The following is a 22,653-nucleotide window of genomic DNA, read 5'->3' on the forward strand; positions in this document are numbered from 1 at the left end:
ACTATGAAGGGATGTGCTCAGAGTGGATGGGAAAAGAAAGGATATTAATTACACAACTGAACACATTTTTATGTCTCTGGACCTTTGATTTGCTCTTTGCCTGGCCTGAAATTTGCTCTACCTTATGAAAGTCTTAACATTACAGAGCGAGTTAAAATCCTATTTTGCTGTAACTCCCCAATCAAAATTAACCCCATTACTGTTCCTATCATAATTAATCATTCTATGATACTGGATCATGTTGAAATGTTATAAGTAAGAGGGTAAGAAGATTACAAGAGACATATTTTAGCATGTCTACCTACACATCACCTTTTAAGGAAACTTTCCAATGCCAGGCCATGTTGAAGGGACAAAATCAGGTGACCATATTTTCTATTATGTACCCCAGGCACCCTCCTCCCCATCCAAGTTTTGAAAAGTTGGGAGGGCTTCTGGACAACAAGAGTAATTCTTCTTCTATACCAGCAATACTGCGAAAAACAGAAATGTTACCATTCACAGTATTTATTGACAAACACTAAAACTGTCTAGGCATTAACGAATAAAAAAAATGCCTATGATTTTTAAAGAGTTTGTTTTAAAACTATTACAAAGGACACAAGGACCTCAATGAGTAAAGAAACATGTTCATGATGGAATAATTTGATTCAATTATCTACAAATTATATATTTAATGCAGTTCCACATAAAATTCTAGCATTTTGACAAACTCATTCTAAAACTGTTATAGGAGAATGAAGATCTATAAAGATCTTAATTTGAAAAGCATGAAGACTGGAGATTCACTCTACCGCATATCTTCAAGATACACTACAAAGCTGTACAAGTAAAAAAAAGTGTGAAACTGATTTGAAAACAGACTATATCACATATATACAGGAACTTGGTTTTATAAATGCTTTGATAAATCATTGAGGAAAATAGCAGTTTTTTGTGAATGACATTGGAAAAATTGACCCACTATTTAGAGAAAGTTGGGTTCATATCACTTAGTATATATAAAGTGAACTCCATGAGAACAGATGACTCAAATGTGAAAGGTTAAATTCTAAAATAATTGGGGAAAAAAAAAAAGGTTGGAGACTCTTAAGACCTTGGGTGAGGAATGATTTCTTAAACAAATTTCCAAAAAAGAAAACACAAGGCCAAAACAAAGCAAAACAAAAGAAACAAAAGACAGTGGATATCATTATATTAAAATTAAGATTTTCAAAAATAAGATCCTACATAGGGAACTATATTCAATATCCTGTGATACACCATAATGAAAAAGAATGTATGAGTATGTATAACAGAATCACTTTGATGTATAGTAGAAATTAACACAACATTGTTAATCAACAGGAACAACAAAATAAAGGTTTTCTATTCAACTATGGACACTAAAGACAGAGTTAGCAGACAGATGAAAAAAGTAGGAGATATTTAAAATGTTATAAATAGACTAGCGGTTAGAATCTATAATAAATGATGAACTCCTGAAATTCAAAAAGAAAAGATATGAAGCCCAGTAGACAAACTGGCAAAACATATAAATAATTTTGATTCTGCACAAGATGGACTAGGTACATGCCATTCTACCTCTTCTGTTGAAGACAGCTGCATAACGAACGGAATGCATGGGCAACTACCTGAGGACTCTGAAAAGCAGCAAGAGGAAGAAGACATGAACTTGAAGTACCACTGAACTAGTGGTGAGTTTACCATTATTTTCTTCTCAGGTAGCCCCTAGTTTGGTTTCAACACAGCCCAAAACCTGGAAGTGGGCATCATGCTGATACCTCCAAGAAAAGCCTATTAGCTCTACTGTAAGGAAATACATTATAGCATCTAGAGAAGAGTGTCTCACTTTTAACACTATTAATTTGGGCCAGATAATTCTTCGTTGCAGTGCTACTATTCTGTATACTGTAGGATACTTATCAGAATCCTGGCTTCTACCCACTAGATGCACCCCCCCCCCCCCCACTTTCTAACACCCGAACAAGTCTCCAGATACTGCCAAATGTGCCCTGGGGGACAAAATCACCACCACCACCACTCCCAATGAGAACTACTGCTCTCGAGCAACCACTAAAAAAACAGATGAAATGACAAGAAATTAAAAACAGAATACTGAAAAATGTCCAAATAACCCAGAAAAGCAAAAAAGAGGAAATAGAAGGAGGAAGAACAGAGCCAACAGTTAACAATAAAATTATAGGCCTAAATCTAAATTTTATGCTGTCTACAAAAAACTTACTTCAAATATGATAAAGGTAGGTTAAAAGTAAAAGGATGGAAAAAGATATACCACACAAACACTAATCAAAAGAAAGCTAGAGTGGCCTTATGTTAATATCAGAGAAAGCAGACTTCTGAGCAAAGACGATTGCCAGGGATAAAGAGGAACATTATGGAATAATAAAAGGTAGATACGCCAAGAAAATGTAACAATCCTAGATACATATGTACTTAACTGCAAACCTTCAAAATACATGAAAGGAGAAAAAGACAAACCCATAAGTGTAGCTGGAGACTTCAAGTCTCCTCTTACAATAGAACTAGCAGATAGAAAAATCAACAAGCATACAGAAGAACCGAACAGCCTATCAAATGGATCTTACTGACACTTAACAGAAAACTCCAAGAATAGCAGAATCCACATTCTTTTCACAGGTATGTGAGTTAAAAACCTTTACAAAGTTAAAAGAATTGAAATCGTATAAAGTTCTCTGACCATAACAGAATTCGACTAGATGATGACAGAGTAACAGAAAAATCTCCAAACACTTGAAAAATGAAACATACTTCTAAATAATGCATTAGTCAAAAAAATCCAGTAGTCAAATAGAACCCTCAAGGGATATTAGAAAATACTTTTCATGAATCAAAGATGACAAATAGAACATTATCAAAATTTTGGGGATTCAGCTAAAGCAGCACTTACAAGGCAACCGATAGCATCAAATGCCTTTATTAGAAAAGTCTCAATAACCTAAGCTTCTACCTTAAGAAACTAGAAAAATAAGAGAAAAATCCGAAGCAAGCAGAATAAAGCAAATTGTTAAGAGCAAAAATTTATGAAACTGCAAACAGAAAACTTTTCTTTGAAAAGATTGATAAAATTGACAAACCTCTAGCAAGACTGACAAAAATAGAGATAATAGCTTCTTTAGCCTTACTTTGAAGAACTTTGATCACACCCCATTTACAGTACTATGGACGACTCATTTTAAAAGTGATGCCAGGGACTTCCTAGGTGGCGCAGTGGCTGAGAATCTGCCTGCCAATGCAGGGGACACGGGTTCGATCCCTGCTCTAGGAAGATCCCACATGCCGCGGAGCAACTAAGCCCATGCGCCACAACTATTGAGCCCGTGCTTTAGAGCCCTAAGCCACAACTATTGAGCCCATGTGCTGCAACTACTAAAGCCCACGCGCCTAGAGCCCATGCTCTGCAACAAGAGAAGCCATGGCAATGAGGAGCCTGTGCACCACAACAAAGAGTAGCCCCACTCACCACAACTCAAAAGCTTGCGCACAGCAAAAAAGACCCAACACAGCCAATAAAATAAATAAATAAATAAATAATTTTTAAAAAAGTGATGCCAATAAATTCAGTGTATCCAGCCTACAATAATAAGGCTTGGATATCATGTCACATTAAAAAACCATGGTGGATGGGGGGGACTCGAGGGAAGGTGGTGGGGGGAGTCAAGGGAGGGAGGGAATACGGGGATATGTGTATAAAAACAGATGATTGAACTTGGTGTACCCCCCAAAAAATAATAAATAAATAAAATTAAAAAAAAAAAAAAAAACCATGGTGGAATTTTTTTCCAGAGAAAATACTACTAAAAAGGAAGAATGATTATGATGTTCAATGATCTGTAGGGCTATCATAGGAACATAGTGACTAGTGATTACCTACAAAACATGCCAGAGAAAACAGGTGTAAATTATGGTGAGGCAGACTCTGGGTCAATGTAAGGAAGAGAATTTGTATCAATTAGAGCTGACAATGAAATGAGTTGCTTCATAAAACAGTAAGCTTTTCATTACTCAAAGTCTGAATGAATATCTAATTAAGATTTCTGTATCAGAGAACTTGGAGGTGACCTCTAAGAACCTTTAGGCATTTGATTACAAGTCTACTTTATAAAATATTAAGTAGATTTAAGCTTCAATAATTTAAATTATAATACACTATGACAACATAATCATAATTGTAGCCTTCATTTTCATAAGGCCCCATTAAAAAAAGTGTTTAATAAAATAATATGCATTCAACAGTCTAATTAATCTGTTAAAGCCAACAATTCTAAATTCATTGTTAAAATACATCAAGTCAGATTTACATGATTTTGGAGGCTCTATAATGAAGTTATATAAAAGTATAATTGTTAATTTGCAGTATTATATTGTTTCCCCTAAGACAAAATAGTAACTAAAACACATGGTAAAAAGAAAGGTCTGGAACCCCTATACTACTCCTAGGGCCAGAGAATGAAGCTAGAGTCTTACATCTAATCTGGTCTGATGCTGTTTAGTCATCTGATCTTGAACCTTCAGTCTTCGAAGAAGTTCTTTGAAACCCACCATTGGTACAGGAATTAACCTGAAGAAACACAAGTGGTCAATTTTCAGACCTAAGTCTATTATTACAAAATATAAGGTAAGGTTTTCATAATAATACTCATGTAATTTCACATTAAATTTCTAGGGTTCAAACGCAGATCTGACTATGAAATCGATGTTACACCACAGAGATTTCATCTAACCTCCTCATTTTATGAATGAGGAAATACAGTTTGGTCAAAAACTACATTATTAAATGCAAATACATAATCAGGGCACTAGTTCTCAGATTTTAATGTTTTCACCACACTATGCTGCCTTACCATAATCAACATTCTTTAAAAAACAATGAAAAGAAAAATAAACTCACCTCAAATGTAAGAATTATGGTTAACAGCTTGCATTTGTTTGCTTCTCTGGTAGTAAATATTAGTTCTTATATGAAAACAAGATGAAGATACACTTACTTTTCAGAATCAGGGTTATCCACTTTGGCTTGTTCCCAGATAATTGGATCAACACCTACAACAAAGAAGAAATATTTTTTCTAAAAGGAACTATTTTCCATTTTTATAGTATTTGTATGGGAAAGGCCTTCCTAAAGTAAGACACAAAACCTAGAAGCTGTAATGAAAAATGACTGTCAAATATGACCACCACAAGAACAACAAATTGATATGGCAAAAAAAATAAAATAAAATAAAAAGTTACTTGAAAGCAAATATCAGGACTTCCCTGGTGGCACAGTGGTTAAGAATTTGTCTGCTAATGCAGGGAACACAGGTTCAATCCCTGGCCCAGGAAGATACCACATGCCGAGGAGCAATTAAGCCCGTGCACCACAACTACTGAGCCCCCATGCTGCAACTACTGAAGCCCGAGTGCCTAAAGCCCATGCTCTACAAGAGGAGCCATTGCAGTGAGAAGCTGGCACAATGCAACACAGAGTAGCTCCCTCCTTGCCTGCGTGCAGCAACGAAGACCCAACACAGCCAATAAATAAATAAATTTATTTTTTTAAAAAAGCAAATACCTATAACCCATAGGATAACAGATTAATTGCCAGAATACAGGAAGAGCTCTTCTAAATCAGACAAAAAATTTAATAGAAAATGGGCAAATGACATGAAAAGGTAATTTACAATAATTATGAACACATGACTAGTAAACATACAAAAAGCTGGTCAACTTTAGTAGTAATCAGGGAAATGCAAATAAAAATAAATATTAATTTTTTGCCATCAAAGTGGCAAAATTAAAGACTGATAACCTACATCGTTAGCAAAAATAGAGAATAAGAAAATACTGTAAAAATTAAAAATATTAGGAAAAGTAACACATTCCTGTTATGAATGTAAATGGTAGAACTTCCCGTGGAGAGCAATTTGGCAGTATCCTACAATATATAAAGTAGAGTCATCCTTCTGGTATCCACAGAGGATGGGGTTCAGGACCCACCCTGCTCCCTGGGGATACTCAAGTCCCTTGTAAAAAATAGTGCAGTATTTGCATATAACCTACACCCATCCTGTCATACACTTTAAATCATTTATAGGTTACTTATAATACCTAATACAATGTAATGCTTTGTAAATAGCTGCCAAGGTGCAGCAATTCTTGCTTTTTGGAACTTCCTAAAAAATTTTTTTCTCCTATTTTGCAGCTGCGATTAGTTGAATGTGCCGATGCAGAACCCGCAGATGTGGAACTCCCAGATACAGAGGGCTAACTGTACACATAATCTTGGCTCAAAAATTTCACTACCAGAGATCTATTCTAAAAAAATACATGTGTTCTAAGACATATTCACAAGGATGTTAATTGTTGCATAGTTTATAATAGTAAAAGGTAGAAACAACCTAGAGGTTAAATGCAGTAAGGTATATCCACAGTATTCCATGCAGTTTTTAAAAAGAATATTTATCTTTATGTATTGACATGGAAAGTACTAAGAAATACTATAAGTAAAAAGGCAGGCTGCAGTAAATGTATAGTGCAGAATCCTTTTTTTCAAGGACTTTGTATACATATGCTTACATTAAAATCACAGATAAAGGATTAATAAAGTTCAATAAATTATCGACAGTAGTTAGTTCTGTGGAAGAGAGGTAAAGATCTATCACACAGTCAATCGAGTTGTACCATCCAGAAACTTTTATGGTGAGAACACATTCAGGTTTTACTTGAATACTCAGTTAAAATAAGAGATAAGCTAGACAAAAATAAAATATTAAGATTATATTATCTTTGCATAGATGGATTATGGACTGTCTTTCTTTAGTTCATCATTGCCTAAATTTCTAACAAACATATTAGCTATATAATAGAAAAGAACTAAATGAATGAATGAGTACAATAACAACATTCAAAACTATGTCCCAAATAAGCAGATGTGATAAGCTGACACTGGTTTTATTAACATTAATAACCAAGCAACACCTCCCAAAATAGAGAGGAAGCATACACTTCCAAATTTTTCATTTCCTCAACTCCATGACTCTGGAAACATACCAGCAGGAGGATTCTGTAAAAGCTGTTTGATCTGTGCAGGAGAAAGTTCTGTTCTAGTCATAGAAAGGGTTACACCAAGTTGCTGCAATTGTGTTTTTATATTGGTTTGTTCAAAATGGGCATATAGTGTTGTAGCTGGAACTCTTCTTGAAGTACCATTTGGAGAACGCTCAACAACATAAATGACAACTTCTGTCCTGGGGAAAGATAACCAAGTTATAAAATACAGAGCACATAACTCACAGTCAAAAGTATCAACGCAGCATGTGATTTCAGAAGGGTGCTAGCTGAATTCAGAAATATAGTTACAATGAGATAGGCAAATAAAATATGTATAAGGTATGCTTAGCTGCAAAGTAAGTAAATGTTATTTCCCCCCCCCAGAATGAAGAAGTACTTTGGAGATTCTGTTGAAGCTTATGGATCGCTTCATCGCAATTTAGACCAAAAAGTAAAATCTGGTATCTCACTAGTAACAATAATTCTTCTAACCCAAAATATCCTAAAGCAAATGTCTTGCCACTAAGTATGATAATTATACATAGGACAAGGGAAGTTAATCATGTTCATCCATGAGTGAACATGAACAGTAATCACTTAAAACTTTCCAATAACGTCTTTCTGGTCCCTAATTTGCACACAGCCATGATTAACATTTCCTCCTGTTTCTGAATGAAAAATCTAAGAAATTATTAGCATCCATTGAGTTAAGAAAATCCAAGATTAAGAAAAAAGCTTTTAAACAAATGTTTCTACAAATACTGAAGAATCACTAGCTGAGAAACACTCTGCTTTGAGACTTAATTTGTGCTTTAGCAACAAAAACACTGTTGATCACTCTCTTTGGATCAAGGCACACAGAAATATACAGTATATTTAATGTATACTTACTGATCATCTGGCAATGTTTTAATACCCTCTACATTTACAGTAAGGGTCTGGTTTCCTCCCAAAACTTTATGCAATGATTCTACCAACTGCTGTTGCTGGCTTCGAATATCTGTTTCTTTTTTGTTGAAAACTAAAACCACTAGCCCATCTTCATCTTTATTATTGGGCATACAACTATAACCTACTGCCTGTGGAATGACAAAACAAACAATATCAAAAACACGTACAGGTCTCAAATCAGGTGTTTAATATTAACAGTTTAACATCGGCTAAAACAGGGAAAATAGCTTAGTGTCTAGTAATGAAGGGAATATGTAATGATTCTTTCCACAACTCTGTGCCCTAGGAGGTCACAAAATTATAAAGAGAAGCTTTCTTACCCAAGAAGAACATAAACTTAGAGAGTGAAATTAAAATTTCCTCTTCCACAGAGTAACTAAACAGCTTTCTCCTCTGAAAAACTTTGATATCCACCATTGTTGGGTGTTTCCAAACACTGTCAAAATAACTCTGCATGCCGTAAAAATGACTGCAAAAGTCATGGACCAAAATGTAATTTACTTTATATCTTGACCCATGGAATCTTAAGCAACGTTTATATAAAGATATATAAAGAAATGATTTGCTAAATACTTTTAAAGTACCATAATAACACTGTCAACTTATAAATGCTATAAAGAACATCTACATTATTTTATAGTTTCATGTAATACAAAACTTTATGAAACAGGTTAGTTTTTCACATAATATTAAATATGACAAACTACACCTTTCTAAAGAATTACTCTTAGACAGAAGCCTTTTTTCTCTTTTGTCACCACTTATAATGCAATTTTTAAAAAAGAATATAAATTCACTCATGTATTTTACCTTATGTATGTTAATACAGCAATTAAAAAAAGAAAAACATTAAATTGTTATATTCAACCTATGTCTACTATATACCTCTTAGTCACTATACAAAAGTATTAAAATTTCAACTATATACACTCAAAAGGTATACTTTCTTTTTGTAGAGTGATGAGATAAAGAGATATTCTCTAACAAGACAGATCAGTTACTTTTTGTTGTTTAACCATGTTCAAGGGTCTGATCCTCAGCCTTGCAACTCCAAACACCAGCTTATGTACACAGTGATTAGGTTTAAGAGACTGACATTGGCCCATGAAACTTAAAAGAGGCTAATATATAAACTGGATTGAAATACATTATTTTTTTATGAAAAATACATCATCAAGTTGACCTAAATACTCTCACTGGCTGATGAGCAGAATCTCTGAGAAGTTAAATTCAAACCAGAAAGTTGTTTGATAGGCATGGAATCAGAGCAAAAATTTAGTATATTGTTGTAGTTCTGGCTTTGGCATCCAGCTATAATAGTGACAACAGTATACATGCCAAGCAGAAGAGTTACTCCTATCTGCTGGTTAGGGTGTATTTTCTAGGACAATGTTAGATGAAAACTACTAAATTCTAATTTTATGTCTCCCTTTTACAGGTGCCAAGCAGACCATTTCCCCTCTGTTAACATTTTTTCCTGTTATAAATTACATTCTAGTCATACCTTCCTTCAGTCATATTCTTGTCATCTCAATCACACATATGTAAGAAATCACTTCAATTTTATAGTTCCTGTACTTTTAAAACAAAAGTGTTATTGTATCATGTTCAAGGAGTACTAAAAAACCAAGCAATGGTTTTCTTAGTATTATTTTAATCCAAATAGCACATTCTCTCATACATCTTCAAGTGAAGATCAAAAGCAGTATTAATACCTTAAATCGGCAAAAAGGATTTTCTTGTGTGAATTCCACTGGTGGAATGTTACTGTTGAAATATCCTTTTCCTGTTCCCCAAAAGGCCTGTAGTTGATTCCATTTTGCCAAAATAGCATCTCTCTCATCTCCCAGTAGTGTTGGAGCAGAAAGAGCACTTGCAGTATTTATCAGTTGGTTGGACTGGGCAGGAGCTTGTGTAGGCTGATTGAAGAGACCACCTAATGCTAAAAATGTAATCCAAAATTAGTTTTCCAGGAAAAGAATCAATCAATTCAGATCCTAGATATGGTAAGTAGAATAATATCCCCCACCCCAAGAGATGCACATTCTAATCCCCAGAACCTATAAATATAACTTGCACAGCAAGTTATGTGCAGATGTGATTAAATTAATTAAGCTGAGATTATCCTGGATTACCAGAGCGGGTTCAACAAAATATAAGGGTTTTTAAAAGGAAAGAGGGAAGTCAGTCATAGTGAGATCTGAAGATGCTATGCTGCTGGCTTTAGAAGATGGAGGAAGGAGCTATAAGCTAAGAAATGGAGACTCTAGAAGCTGGACAAGGCAAGAGAATGGATTCTTCCGTAGAGCCTCCAGAAGTAACGCAGTCCTATCAACACCCTGATTTTAGCTCAGTGAAACGTATTTCTGAATCTGATCTCCAGAACTGTAAGGTAGTATGTTTTAAGTCACTAAGTTTGTGATGCTTTGTTATGACAGTAACAGGAAAGTAATATGCTAGGACAATCCTTATAATGTTAAACTTGCATTTCTTTTTTTTTTTTTTAAACTTGCATTTCTAATATCATCTTAATACAATTAATTCTGTTCAACACAAATTAGATCCATATTAATATCAGACCCACACCAAAAAAAAAAAAAGGGTAAAGTCTATGAAGTTGCAGAACTGTTTTTTCAAACTATCTTTACTATTGTTATATTTGTATAATATATACAAATTAGAGGATACAAAATAAGTAAAAAGAATCATTATATCAATGTTATGTCAATATCAGCTTAATAAACAATTTCCTTTTCTCAGTGCAAAGAAATATACAGTGAAAAAGAACAACAAATGGACAAATACTAAGCCAAAGCTTTAGCTGGCTGTGTAACTCTGGACAAGTCACTTAACTCTGTGTTACAATTTCTCCAATAGAAAGAAGGGCTGAGTTGTTAGATCAGTATTTCCAAAGTGCTAGTTTAGTAAATAACCTTGGTACATGAAATTATAGCTGTCAAGCAACAGCTGAGTCACTAAATGAACTAAATTATATAACAAAAACTTCCCTTTTAATTATCTGATTAGATATATATTTTTAAAGCCTCAGTTTGGTGCTGGTATGCCTTTAATGCCTCGTGTCATCACTTATCTCACTTTTTAACAAAGGGGAGAACAAATCTAAGACTAGGAGCTTAAAATATAGGTATCTAGCTAGAATTTATTAACACTATTATATTTTCTGTGGACTTAAGTTCAATTATTGTTTCCTTATAGCAAGTGATACTGGTTTTCCATTTATAGCAGTAGCTTGGGTTTTTCTTTCAAAATAAAAATGTTTAATGTTTAAAAATAAACTGATTTAAAGAAAATTTTTTAACAATAATACAAATGGTATGTAGATAAAAGAAAAATCATGAATACTAAAATAACCTGAGTTTTAGGACTACTATATTAGATGATATTTAAGTTGTCTTTCAGCTTTAAAGATTGCAAGTACCACAAGGTCAAGGGGGCTTCTACAAGGCCAGAGAAGGGCTGCTGTTACCCTCCACGTGAGAATTATTAATTCCCAAATGGGCATTTATGAAAATGGTAAAAGAAGTAGACTAGAAGCCAGAAGACCTGAATCTTGATTTACTATAAGCTCACTTTATAGCCTCCAACAAGAAATTCCTAGGCTTTACCTTCTTCAACTTTTTTTTAATATAAATTTATTTATTCATTTATTTATTGGCGGTGTTGGGTCTTTGTTGCTGCACATGGGCTTTCTCTAGTTGTGGCGAGCGGGGGCTACTCTTCATTGGGGTGCGCGGGATTCTCATTGTGGGGGCTTCTCTTGTTTTGGAGCACAGGCTCTAGGCACGTGGGCTTCAGTAGTTGCAGCTCAAGGGTTCAATAGTCACGGCCTGTGGGGTCTAAAGCTCAGGCTCAGTGGTTGTGGCACACGGGCTTAGCTGCTCCACGGCATGTGGGATCTTCCCGGACCGGGGATTGAACCCGTGCCCCTTGTATTGGCAGGCAGATTCTTAACCACTGCGCCACCAGGGAAGTCCCTTCTTCAACTTTTAAATGAGATTAACAAACTATCATCTATACTAATTTACACTTCACACTGAATTCCAACCACATTAGTCTACCCAGAGCTCACTAGCTGGCAGGCATTTGAGAAACACAAATAACAAAATCCAACAGACTCTTCTAAAGCCTTAGCAAATTAGACTGCTCACACCTCTCTATCTTTTCAGGGCCCTCATACTATTGATTATTCCTTCAACCCTCAAAGAAAATCTTCAACTTTCACTGAATACACATCTTTCTTGGAAAACTTTTCTCCCTTAGATTTCCTGACAATACAGTGTCTCCTGGTTTTATATATCATACATATGTACATACATGCATACTTTCATTCATTCATTCACCATGCATTCATTCAACAAATATTTACTGAGTACCTTCTAAGTGTCAGACATATAGGCAAACACTAAGGATACGGTGGTAAAGAAGACAGGTTCTTCAAACAAACCGAGTATACCAAACAAACATTAACAGTTGTGATAAATGCCTCGAAGTAGAGGTTCTGAGAGTCCTAAATGAGGGAGCTAATCAAGCTTGGGGCAGGAGGGTTAAGAGAAGGCTGTCCTATAAGAATTTCAGCTAAGGTCTAAAGGAAGTAGTCTGCCACGCCGTGGGGTAGTGGCAAAAGAAGAACAGCATGTGCAAAATCTCTGTGTCAAACAGGAGGGGAAGATAAGCTGGCAAAAGGAATATGGAGTACTAAACAATAGGGTAGGGGAAAAAAAGACCAGACTATCACTGAAGTTGAGGGCTCACACTGGCCAAAAATGTGACAACCTGAGCATCAAAAACAATGAATGCAACCACTCAAACACATTCAATTTATTAAATTTCATGCATTCAAAATGATAATTTTTAAAAGTAAAAAACAAAGATTCAGAAAAATCTCAACTCCATGGACACCACTGGAAGCAATCAGCCCACCAGCAACTTCTTACAAAAAATGTCAATTAAAAAGAAAAAATTTATCATGCCTTCCTATACGAATTCCATTTCAGAGTGACCAAGCAGTCTTGGAGGGATGAAGAAAAACTCCTTTTACAGAAGACTTTCAGTGTGGAGAGGGCAGAATTAGAACATCACCATTTCTAAAATAACAGAGATTGAGGCAATGACCATCAATGAATGAGACCATTAGGTTAAAGACGGATGGGGAACTTTACAAGACAGATTGGCCCTCATCCTTGAACCCAGTGATCAATCTTAGCATCTCTAAAATAGACAGCCTCTGAATATGATACAATAGGAAGCACACAGCACCTACAAAGTATTCATGCCAAAAAGTCAAACTTAAATCTAATAAAGTACCTAATGCTAACCTCATTTACCAGAAATATGCGGCATAAAGTTAAATGATTCTACAAGGAAACCAATCTAGAATAGGGGATACTTCACAGGACAACTTGTCCAGTTTCTGTACCAATTCATGAGCGGGGTAAAAAAAACCCAAGCAGGGAATTCTCTATACTGAAAAGAAGCTTAAGAGGCACAACAAGAAAGTGAATGTGTGGACCTTGTTTAGATCATGATTCAAATAAATCAACTGAAAAAAACTTTACTGAGACATATGGGGAAATCCGATTAAGGATTATACCAAGGAATTATTAATTGTGAGTTGGAATGACTCCATGTTTTTAAAGAGAGAAGCACAGTAAAGCAGTAAAGTAAGTGTGAAATGACATGTTTCTGATTTGCTTTAAAGTACTGATACTTCAACATTCAAGGCAGGGGTGGGGGGAAGGAAGGAGGATATAAATAAAACAAATGTGGCAAATTCTGACTTTTGTTGAATCTATTTGGTAGAACATGGGGTCATTTTACTATTCTATTTTTGTGTGTCAGAATTTTTCTCAATTAAAGAACAGTAGATGTTCACTGCATTTGGGATAATTAATGACCTTAACTATTTGGGTAAAAAAAGTAGAAACCAGATTAGTGTGGGCTAAGAGGTAACAGAAGATAGCAGCAGGGGATCCCATTCTTCTATATCTATTACAAGTAGTTTATGAAGGGGAGAAAAGAGTGATAGCAAATGATAATTGAAGTGAGATGCGAAATTAAAGTAGTTTTGTTTTTTTGTTGCTGTTTTAAGAAAAAAGAAACTTCAGACTGTTTAAATGTGGATGAGAATAATCCTTGGATAGAGAAGCTGAAGAAATTGTTTTCGGTGGGGGGCTGAATGGGGTGGGGGGCTGATTGCGGTGGGGGCTGCTGGGAAGAATAATCAACAGCATAAGGAGCCCCAGAAGGTGGGAGGATATGAGATCCAGAGCACAGGTGAAAAGAGAAAAGGATGGGTACAGAGGGAGGTAGATAAATAGATTCCGTAGTGGGCAATTGAAGGAATTTACAATGAGGGATTCTATTTCTCTTTGAAGTAGAGATCAAGGCCATCTATTAAAAGTCAGAACAGAGAAACTTGAGATTTGAAGAGAATAAACGCTTAAAACAACTTATAGAAAGTGGGAGAAAAATTTGAAAATAGAAACTTCACAGGATTACCAGGCAATGTTGAGGCTCCAATTTGGGTTGGTGATTAAGAATTGAGAGATACTATTCAATCTTTTGTACTGTATGATTTTCTCAAGTGGTATCTAGATAGACAGTTGGGCTTACACAGGCTTGCGGCTGTTTTTTCCGGCATCCATGATACAAGGACAAGGAATTTTAGCATATTGGCAAGAGTGACTGAAATGGAAGGACAAGGACTCTAAGCTCATCAGAAAGGATAGTGAAGACAGGAAGGAGCTGATGGAAGAGCAGAAAGTGTCAGTGGTCTAAAGATCCTAATGAGGTCTAAGAACAGCTATGTTGGAAGTAGTTGAAAAGGCAGGCTAAAAAGATCAATGGGTTGTGGGATGTTTACATTAGTGATTATGGAATTAGAACAGTCTCAGATGTTGCCAAAGTCCAAGGTAAGAATTGTGGCTAAAGTGAAATGGAGAAGGTCTTTGGAATAAAAGGTAGATGGTATGACTGTCTGAGTACAGAGCCATGTGAATGCTAAAATAACACAGATTGATAGCACAGGTTGGAAAGAAAAGCAAGACTCAGAGCCAGCTGCCAAAGTGTTCAATGAACAAGAGTACTGTCCAGGAAGTCGGCAGATAACGGAGATCAGACATATCACAGATGGTGTAACCAGACAGCAAGCGCCTCATACAAGCAGGAGTTTTTAAAAATAAGGCAAAAGGTCCACATCTTTGCAGATTAAACTCAAACTCCTTACAACAGCAGGTCCCAAATTCATCACGCTGTGCCGTGCATTCATGCCTTTGTCAATGTTATTCCCTCTGCCTAGTGTACCCTTTTCTGACTTTATCCAACTGGCTAACTCTCTTAAGATTCAATTCTTCCTCTACATTCCAAAGCACCTTGTATGGGTCTATTTTAGTGCTTTCACACATATGTATTTTTTATAATTGAATGTTTATTATTCTGTCTAATTGGATGTTTGTTATTCTATCTCCTTATAGACTATGAGCAACATTATATACCCAGTACATATACCTTATATAACCAGTGCCTCTCATAAAACATACACTCAGCAGAATGAGCCCTTTTCACTCTGAAAATGAACAGCACCAGATTCAAATTCCCATTTTTCCTAACCAAAGTAGGCACAACTATAATAACTTATAATTGAAGAGACTTTATGTCAAGAAACAAAGAAAAAAACTTTACTTTTCCTTTCTTCTCCTTAACTACTTGGATTTCCGTCAAACTTTGTTTTGTTGAAGGAGGACAGTAAGAAAGATATAACTGTAACACTAGAAAGAATAATTCTATTATCTTCATCCTATTGGTTAGATAATTCTTGAAATTCATATTTAATAAGTTACTAATCTTCAATGACTGAGTAGGGTGAGCTTTAGCCAATCAATCAAGTTACCTAAGAAAAATGAAACAAAAGTGATTTTAAGAGGTAGCAAACTATGGAAAAGCAAAAGGTGCATTACAAAGGAAGTCGAGGAACTTGATTTACGTCTATACTACATCTTGGAAGATATATAGGGAAAAGTCACAATTCTCTCAGTTAGCTCTCTTTACCTATCAAATGGAGGTAACAAGAGTTCTACTTCATAGAGTTCTTGTGATAATTAAACAAACTAATCCATACAAGATTACCCTGAAACATATTGCCATACCAGCTAGTAAGGAAGCTATCTAAGACTAATTCTACTTTTGTGTCTGAAAGGACTTGAGAACCAACCTCAAGAGGTTTACGCTGGCCCAAGATGGAGCAATTTAAACATCAATATGGAAAACTGCAATGGACTGGAAAATATCAAGTAATTTAAATTCTTGAGTTGCTGACATTTAAAAAAAAAAATTGGTTACCTTTGGAGAACGATAGGGAACCAACTCTTTATTCTGAAAGCTAAGAATAAAGGGGAAAAAATCAACCAAACAGTGGATGAGGTAAAGTTTCTCTTTACAGAAGTATTTCAACAAATAAATGAAAAAGAAATCACACGGTTGGAATAATAGCATTTTGCAACCCCTAATGAATTAATGGATCTAGGTAGTGATCACCAATGGCTGCTGTTAACATCACAAAAAATAGTATCAGACATTACATACCTCTTGATAAAAATACAACACTACCTATTTAGTCTTGCAAACAAACAAAAAACTGAACTATCAACATAAATGAGCCCCCAGATTCAACCCAATTTAGAAGAAATACAAAGGACAAAGGCATGTGTTAACTATACAACAGGAATGCAATCAATAAAGTCCTGACTCACAACCTCTGCAGGACAAATGATCTGATTTCCTCAACAAATTGAAAAATAAAAAAAGAGAGCTAAAAGGAGAACTTACAGAGAATTAAGACAAATGAAACTAAACTATGCTGCTTACACACCTGTGACAAAACCATAAAGAAAAGTAAGGATGTGAGCAACATAAAAGGCAAAACTATATTTCCTCTGATGGGGAAGTGACTAGTAGGGAAATGTGGAGGGCTTCTGATGTGGCTGGCCAGGGTTTACCTCCTGACATGCGCAGTGCTTACAAGGGCATTCATCTTATATACAATTCATGAAGCTGTACTTTTGTGCAGCTTTCTATATTTGTGTTATTTTTATCAACAAAAACAAAAATTTTAACAGAATAATACTAAATACAGAAGCCTTATAATCATGCCGGTCTGTCTTTTCCCCAGCTGCCATCATCATATATAAACATAAGAAGTAGCTTTTGGAATCTGTGGAATATGATACTCACAAAATTCCTAAAAAAAAAAAAAAAAATCCACTAAAGTGTTTTGAACAGTGCATTCAATAATGTTATCTACATTGTTATGGTTTTATATTTGAAAACAAAAACCTCTTATACTTACTAGTCTGTTGCTGCTGCTGCTGCTGCTGCTGCTGCTGTGTATTAAATCCTCCAAATCCAAGTCCAGTTCCCAAACCAGTACCTAAACCAGTACTAGTTCCAGCTGTCGTACCAAAACCAGTACCAAATCCAAAACCTTTGTTTTGAGTACTACCAAAGAATCCTTTGAATGAGAAATTAAAATTGTTTAAGTTAAAAAAAAAAAATCTGACTTGTAGCTCATTCGCTTCTACAAATGATATGTCTTCTTACCAGTAGTGCCTGTGTTAGTTGGAGCAGAAAAGCTGAATGCAGAACCTGCTGTTGTAGACGTTGTCCCAAATCCACTAAACCCACCTAATTAAAAAAGGATAAATAAAATAGAAAGGAAGAATCTTTTGTATACACATGAAGTAATTTCTTTTTCAAACCACATAAGCGATTACTCCACATAAAGACAAAATATATTGGTCTAACTATTCCTTTCTCTACTTTAACATCAATTTTTAAAAAACTGTACTACTAATCAAGAGGTCAATATGTTGCAAGAAATGAACGACTAAGTATTTAAAGCAGAAATACCACAATGCAATATATACCTTCCAACTAAAGAGGTGATTAAGTTACAGCTGAGAAGACACGTTAAACCTATTGCCATAGTGTTTAACAAACACTAAAATGACTGTACTTTTAGAGTAAGGCTGCAAATGCAAATGCTTACAAGATATAGGTTGATAACGTTAATGAATGAAATAGACTAGGTGTTTCCTGACTGCTGGAACAGATAAGTGTGAACAGTTTTTTTTAAATGGTAGCAGTTCTTAAATTCCAGCAAATTACTGTAGCAGAATGGTAGTTTAGTCGTATTATATATCTCCATTTTCCCTGAGAAATAGCAAACCTAGATTTTCTATGTAAAATTTACATAATTTTAAACCTGAATTCAATTGATTTTTTTTGCAGCTAATTCAAATATTTTTTAAACAGTGCGACAAACAGATCACATCAGCAGACTGCGTTGCCAGTTTGCAACCCTGGCTTCAGTTAATTAATTTATACTCTAGCTTAGATTTCTATTTAGTCTCCATCAAGGATAAGCAACTTTTTAAGTGAAACATACCAATATACTGACTTTTATACAACAAGAATGTGTTTCTTGAAGAGATAAGGGGAAAAAAATCACAAGACGGCAGTGGTCAGCAAGGAGAGCAGAACTATCACAGGGCTCTGCACCACAGTCTGGGAACTCTGACAGATACACAAATTTCATTTTTAGATAAATCTAGAGACGAAATTAATCTTAACCATATCTAACTTGACATATGAATGGTATGGAATGCTAGCCAATATAAAATTGCTTTTTTTTTTCCCCTACTGTCAGTTTTTACCTGATTACCAATGTGGTACCAAAAAAGACTTTTAAGACAAATGTTTGAACCATTAGTGCTGAATTATGCTGCAGACTTTTGGGGATTCTAACTTTTAATTTTGTATATTTCTGGCATAAGAGACAGCGATTCATCAATATTGTAACATAAAAGATATAAGAAGGAAAAAACCCAACCCACTGATAGTCATCATATGATTCTGACTTGGAAAATTACTTAAGAATACATTACATGTTGCATGCAGGCACAACAAAATACTCTACTTACTTCTAGGTTCTACTGCAGTACTGCAAACTGTAAACATTCTGATAAAAATCACCTAAAGTACTGAACATTGTTCCTAATCTTTTTCATTACTTCTCACTTTCACAGAAAAACTAAGATATATTCTGAACTGGCTATACAATAAAAATATTGGTATCTTAACATGCTCCATAATATGAAAAATGTTTATTAGTAATAATGGATCTGCAAGGATATAAAATAAACAAGAATTTCAATCAGCCCATTGCTGAAGACTAAGTTAATGAACACACATAAAAGTAGTTAAAAGTTACATTATCACAACTCAAAACTTAACAGTGATAACTCCAAATGGACATTGAAATCAAGCAAATACCAACAGGTTTATACACTGTTGTTGAATTACGAACCAGTGGGTTTGTTCGGAAACACAATTTTTTTGTTTTACCCAGTGCCAATTTTAAGCAAATAAGGGAAAGTAAACGTACCAAACAACAGTGATATGTGATCACTTTAAACATACATTAGTGATAATGGATTGTTTAATCTTTGGAATTTCAAGTATTCTTAAAAATGTTTTCAAATCAGATGCCAAGGACATACTCACATTGCAGTAACAAGTGACTGCACAAAATGCCAGACTTCCCAAATAAGTCTTAGGGAATAAATCACGCTTACCAAATGCATATAATTGGCATGGGCATAAGTGGCATATGTAAGAGAATATGAATAATACATTCATATACGAGCAGCTGAGGAGCAAGACTTTTAGCCCTATTTTAAATGTAGGTAGATATATATACACACACACACACTATAGTTTGTTTTGCAGAATTTCCAATGAGCTTGAAACAATCCATATAGATACGAAAATCTTCAGTTATCTTTTTTGAGTGCAAAGATGTCTAGCCTACCCTTTAGAAGTCAATGCTATCCAAAAATAAATGAAATTGCTCTCTCTGATCATTTCTCAAAAAATCCCGTAAAGAACTGGGGATTCTTTCTATAATTACATTATCTTATAGAAATGTATCCTAATCTGCTTAGTTGACCAAAGAAACATTATCATTATTATTATTATATCATTATTATTATTATTATACAGGTTAAAAACCAAGACAGGTTGCTGCTGTTCGTATAAGACTTGTTTCTCTCAGGAAACACAAGGACAATCATATGAAATTCCAATGAAAGATGCAGGAAAAATGGGGAAAAAATTGACTGCAGGAGTCCAAGAATTCCAGGAAAACGGGCCTGACTGTTGAGCTTATACTTTGAAAGAGATATCTAGTAATTTGGAAGATATATTCTACTCAAAATAAAAACCCATTCCAAATTCTTATCACTTGGAAGGTATATTTGTTCAATTAAATGCAAATTTAACAACGGCACTTTATAACTTTCAAGACTTCCCCAAACCAAATCTTTTAAGAGTCAAAACTCGATACAAATGTTTTTGATTCGACATTAGGAAATGAATTTCTTTTCCTTATTAGACAAGTCGCTTTTCTTTCCCAAACTCTGGAACCACAAAATATTCTTGGACTCCAGCTCCCGACATTCGTTACACAGACGACCCGCATATCTACCTGCACTTGCCAGACTGTTACCAAAATTGAACGGAGTCGCCGAGGTAGTAGAAACACCGAAATTCCCAATATTAAAGTTCACTGCAGGATTAGCAGTTAATCCGAAACCCCCAAAATTAAACCCACTGGCGGTGGAGTTGGCAGTCTCAAGCCCACCAAATCCTGATAGGCGTGTAGGCAAAGAAACAAACAGAATTTTAAAAGGGGAGAGGGGGAAGAAGAAAGAAGAAAAAGAAAGCAAGATAAAGATTAGAAGAGTCTGCAGGAGGTTTCAAAGAAGTGAACAAAGACAAACCCTGACTTTGCTCCAAACGAGCTAAGAAAGCCGAGGAGGCGGGGACAGGAGGAAGGAGCAGCAGCGTGTAGTCCCCCAGCGAGAACCACAGGGGCCAGGGCCGAGGGAGCCGCGGAGCAACGCCCGAGGCTCCCCGGCCCTATCCTCGCCGAGCCCAGCGGTCGGGCACCAGGCGAGCGTTCGCGCCGGTCCCGGAGGCTGAGGTGGGGAGGGCTGAGGTGGGTTGGGAGGGCAGGGGAGGATGGGTCTCCCGCAAAGGGTGCGAGGAGCCGCCTCCGGTCTCTCCGAGTCCGACTCCCGGGCGGCGGGAAACGAACGCCAGAAGGAGCGGGCCCTGCGGGGACCCACCCGCAGCGCGCAAGCTCCGGCTTGGGCCTCCATTCTCCCCGCGCGCGGCCTCCTCAGGAGCCGCCTCCGCCCGCTCTGCTGCAGCCCGCCCTTTCCCGAAACCCCTGAAGTCTCCGCACCGGCGGGAGACCGCAGGATCCCCGAGCCGAAGAGTCTCGGACCGAAGGGCCGGACCAAAGGCCTCCCCTCCGCCCCGGGAGAAGGTCCGGGGGAATCACTCACCCGCGGGGGCCGCGGTGGCTGCAGCGGTACCCGAGGTGCCCGAGGGAGCCCCAAAGTTGAAGGCCATGTCGCGGGAGCAGGGGACCAAGGTGCTGCTCCCGCGACACTCGGTGCACGCCGCTTTTCGATCCGGCCGGGAAACCGTCTCCGGATCTCGGCGTTCCGCCTCCTTTCTGGCCTAGCCTAAGAAGCCGGAACGCTCGAAAAGCGTAGGGGGTGGAGAGCGGAGAGGGAACGCCCCCGGCCCGGCTAGCTTCTGGGGCCTTGTGGCTTCACGTGGCATGGAGCGCAACAAGGTAAGGTGCTGGGAAGCTCGCCGCATCGTGCAGTTTGAGAGCTCTTAAAAACTGCTTTAGGGAGGCCCCCTTGGAAAAGATGTGCAGCAGGCTGAATACCATTGTCCAATGAAGACAGGGTAGGAAAGAAAACTAAATCCTCATCCTCCACAGTGGAGAGTCAGTGGATAACACTAAAACTGAAAATTCACGAAGCAGCTTGTCACTTAAAATCATGGGGTAATGGTGGGGGAAAAAAAGAAAGGGAAGGAAGGGAGGGAGGGAGGAAGGAAGGAAGGAAGGAGGGAAGGAAGGAAGGGGACGGCTAAAAGAAGTGCCTCTGAGAATGAAGTCCGTTTAGGTTTTTTGTTTGTTCTTTTGTAGAATTCTTGGTAGAAACTTTGTAGAATTATTTGATTCTTAAATCTGTGTGCTTCTATAACTTTAATAAAAATAAAAACAAAAAAGCCATTGTGTCTCTCAAAATTAAAATTGTCTTTGGACCTAGCAATGCTACTTCTAGGAATTTATCTTGTAAGTGATTTGGCAAAATTAATAGAATACAAGGCTATCGGCTACGGCACTGTTTATAATAACAAATGATTGGAAACAGTGTTTTGCTTAAATAGTTGCCTTCATACAAAGGAATACTGTTCAGCCATGCAGTGGGAACAGGAAAACTCTTTATGTACTGAAAAGAAAGATCTCAAAGATAAATTATATAAACACAACTTAGAACACTATATGGTATGCTGCAATTTGGGTGGGGGGAAAAGGGGGCTAGAATATGTAATTACGCATATTTGTATAAAGTATTCCTGGAAAGATACATTTTTTAAATGAATAATATTGGTTGCTTCTGAGAAGATGAATTGGTGCAAGAATATGGGTGGAGGAAGACTTTGCAGTATAAACTCTGTTTACAG

The 22,653-nt window shown here is 36.5% G+C and overlaps 1 protein-coding gene across 3 annotated transcripts in view; it reads right to left on the minus strand.

The window, feature by feature from the left end:
- The window catches only part of NUP54 (nucleoporin 54), a 56,025-nt gene extending 34,412 nt beyond the window's left edge, over positions 1-21,613 (minus strand). For 2 of the 3 annotated variants that reach the window (XM_057726640.1, XM_057726639.1), the window contains exons 1-8: positions 21,453-21,613; positions 17,641-17,724; positions 17,390-17,551; positions 9,741-9,967; positions 7,966-8,153; positions 7,075-7,271; positions 5,031-5,085; positions 4,510-4,603 (exon numbers count right to left, since the gene is read on the minus strand). In XM_057726640.1, the coding sequence (XP_057582623.1) occupies positions 4,510-4,603; positions 5,031-5,085; positions 7,075-7,271; positions 7,966-8,153; positions 9,741-9,967; positions 17,390-17,551; positions 17,641-17,724; positions 21,453-21,519 (1,074 nt within the window). In that variant the 5' untranslated portion in view covers positions 21,520-21,613. Of the gene's footprint in view, positions 1-312; positions 474-4,509; positions 4,604-5,030; positions 5,086-7,074; positions 7,272-7,965; positions 8,154-9,740; positions 9,968-17,389; positions 17,552-17,640; positions 17,725-21,452 lie in introns of all 3 variants that reach the window. The other variant, XR_009052597.1, reaches the window with a different exon arrangement.
- Between the last annotated feature and the right edge of the window lie 1,040 nt (positions 21,614-22,653).

The sequence above is a fragment of the Hippopotamus amphibius genome, chromosome 3, assembly GCF_030028045.1.
Source record: "Hippopotamus amphibius kiboko isolate mHipAmp2 chromosome 3, mHipAmp2.hap2, whole genome shotgun sequence".
NCBI lineage: Eukaryota > Metazoa > Chordata > Mammalia > Artiodactyla > Hippopotamidae > Hippopotamus > Hippopotamus amphibius.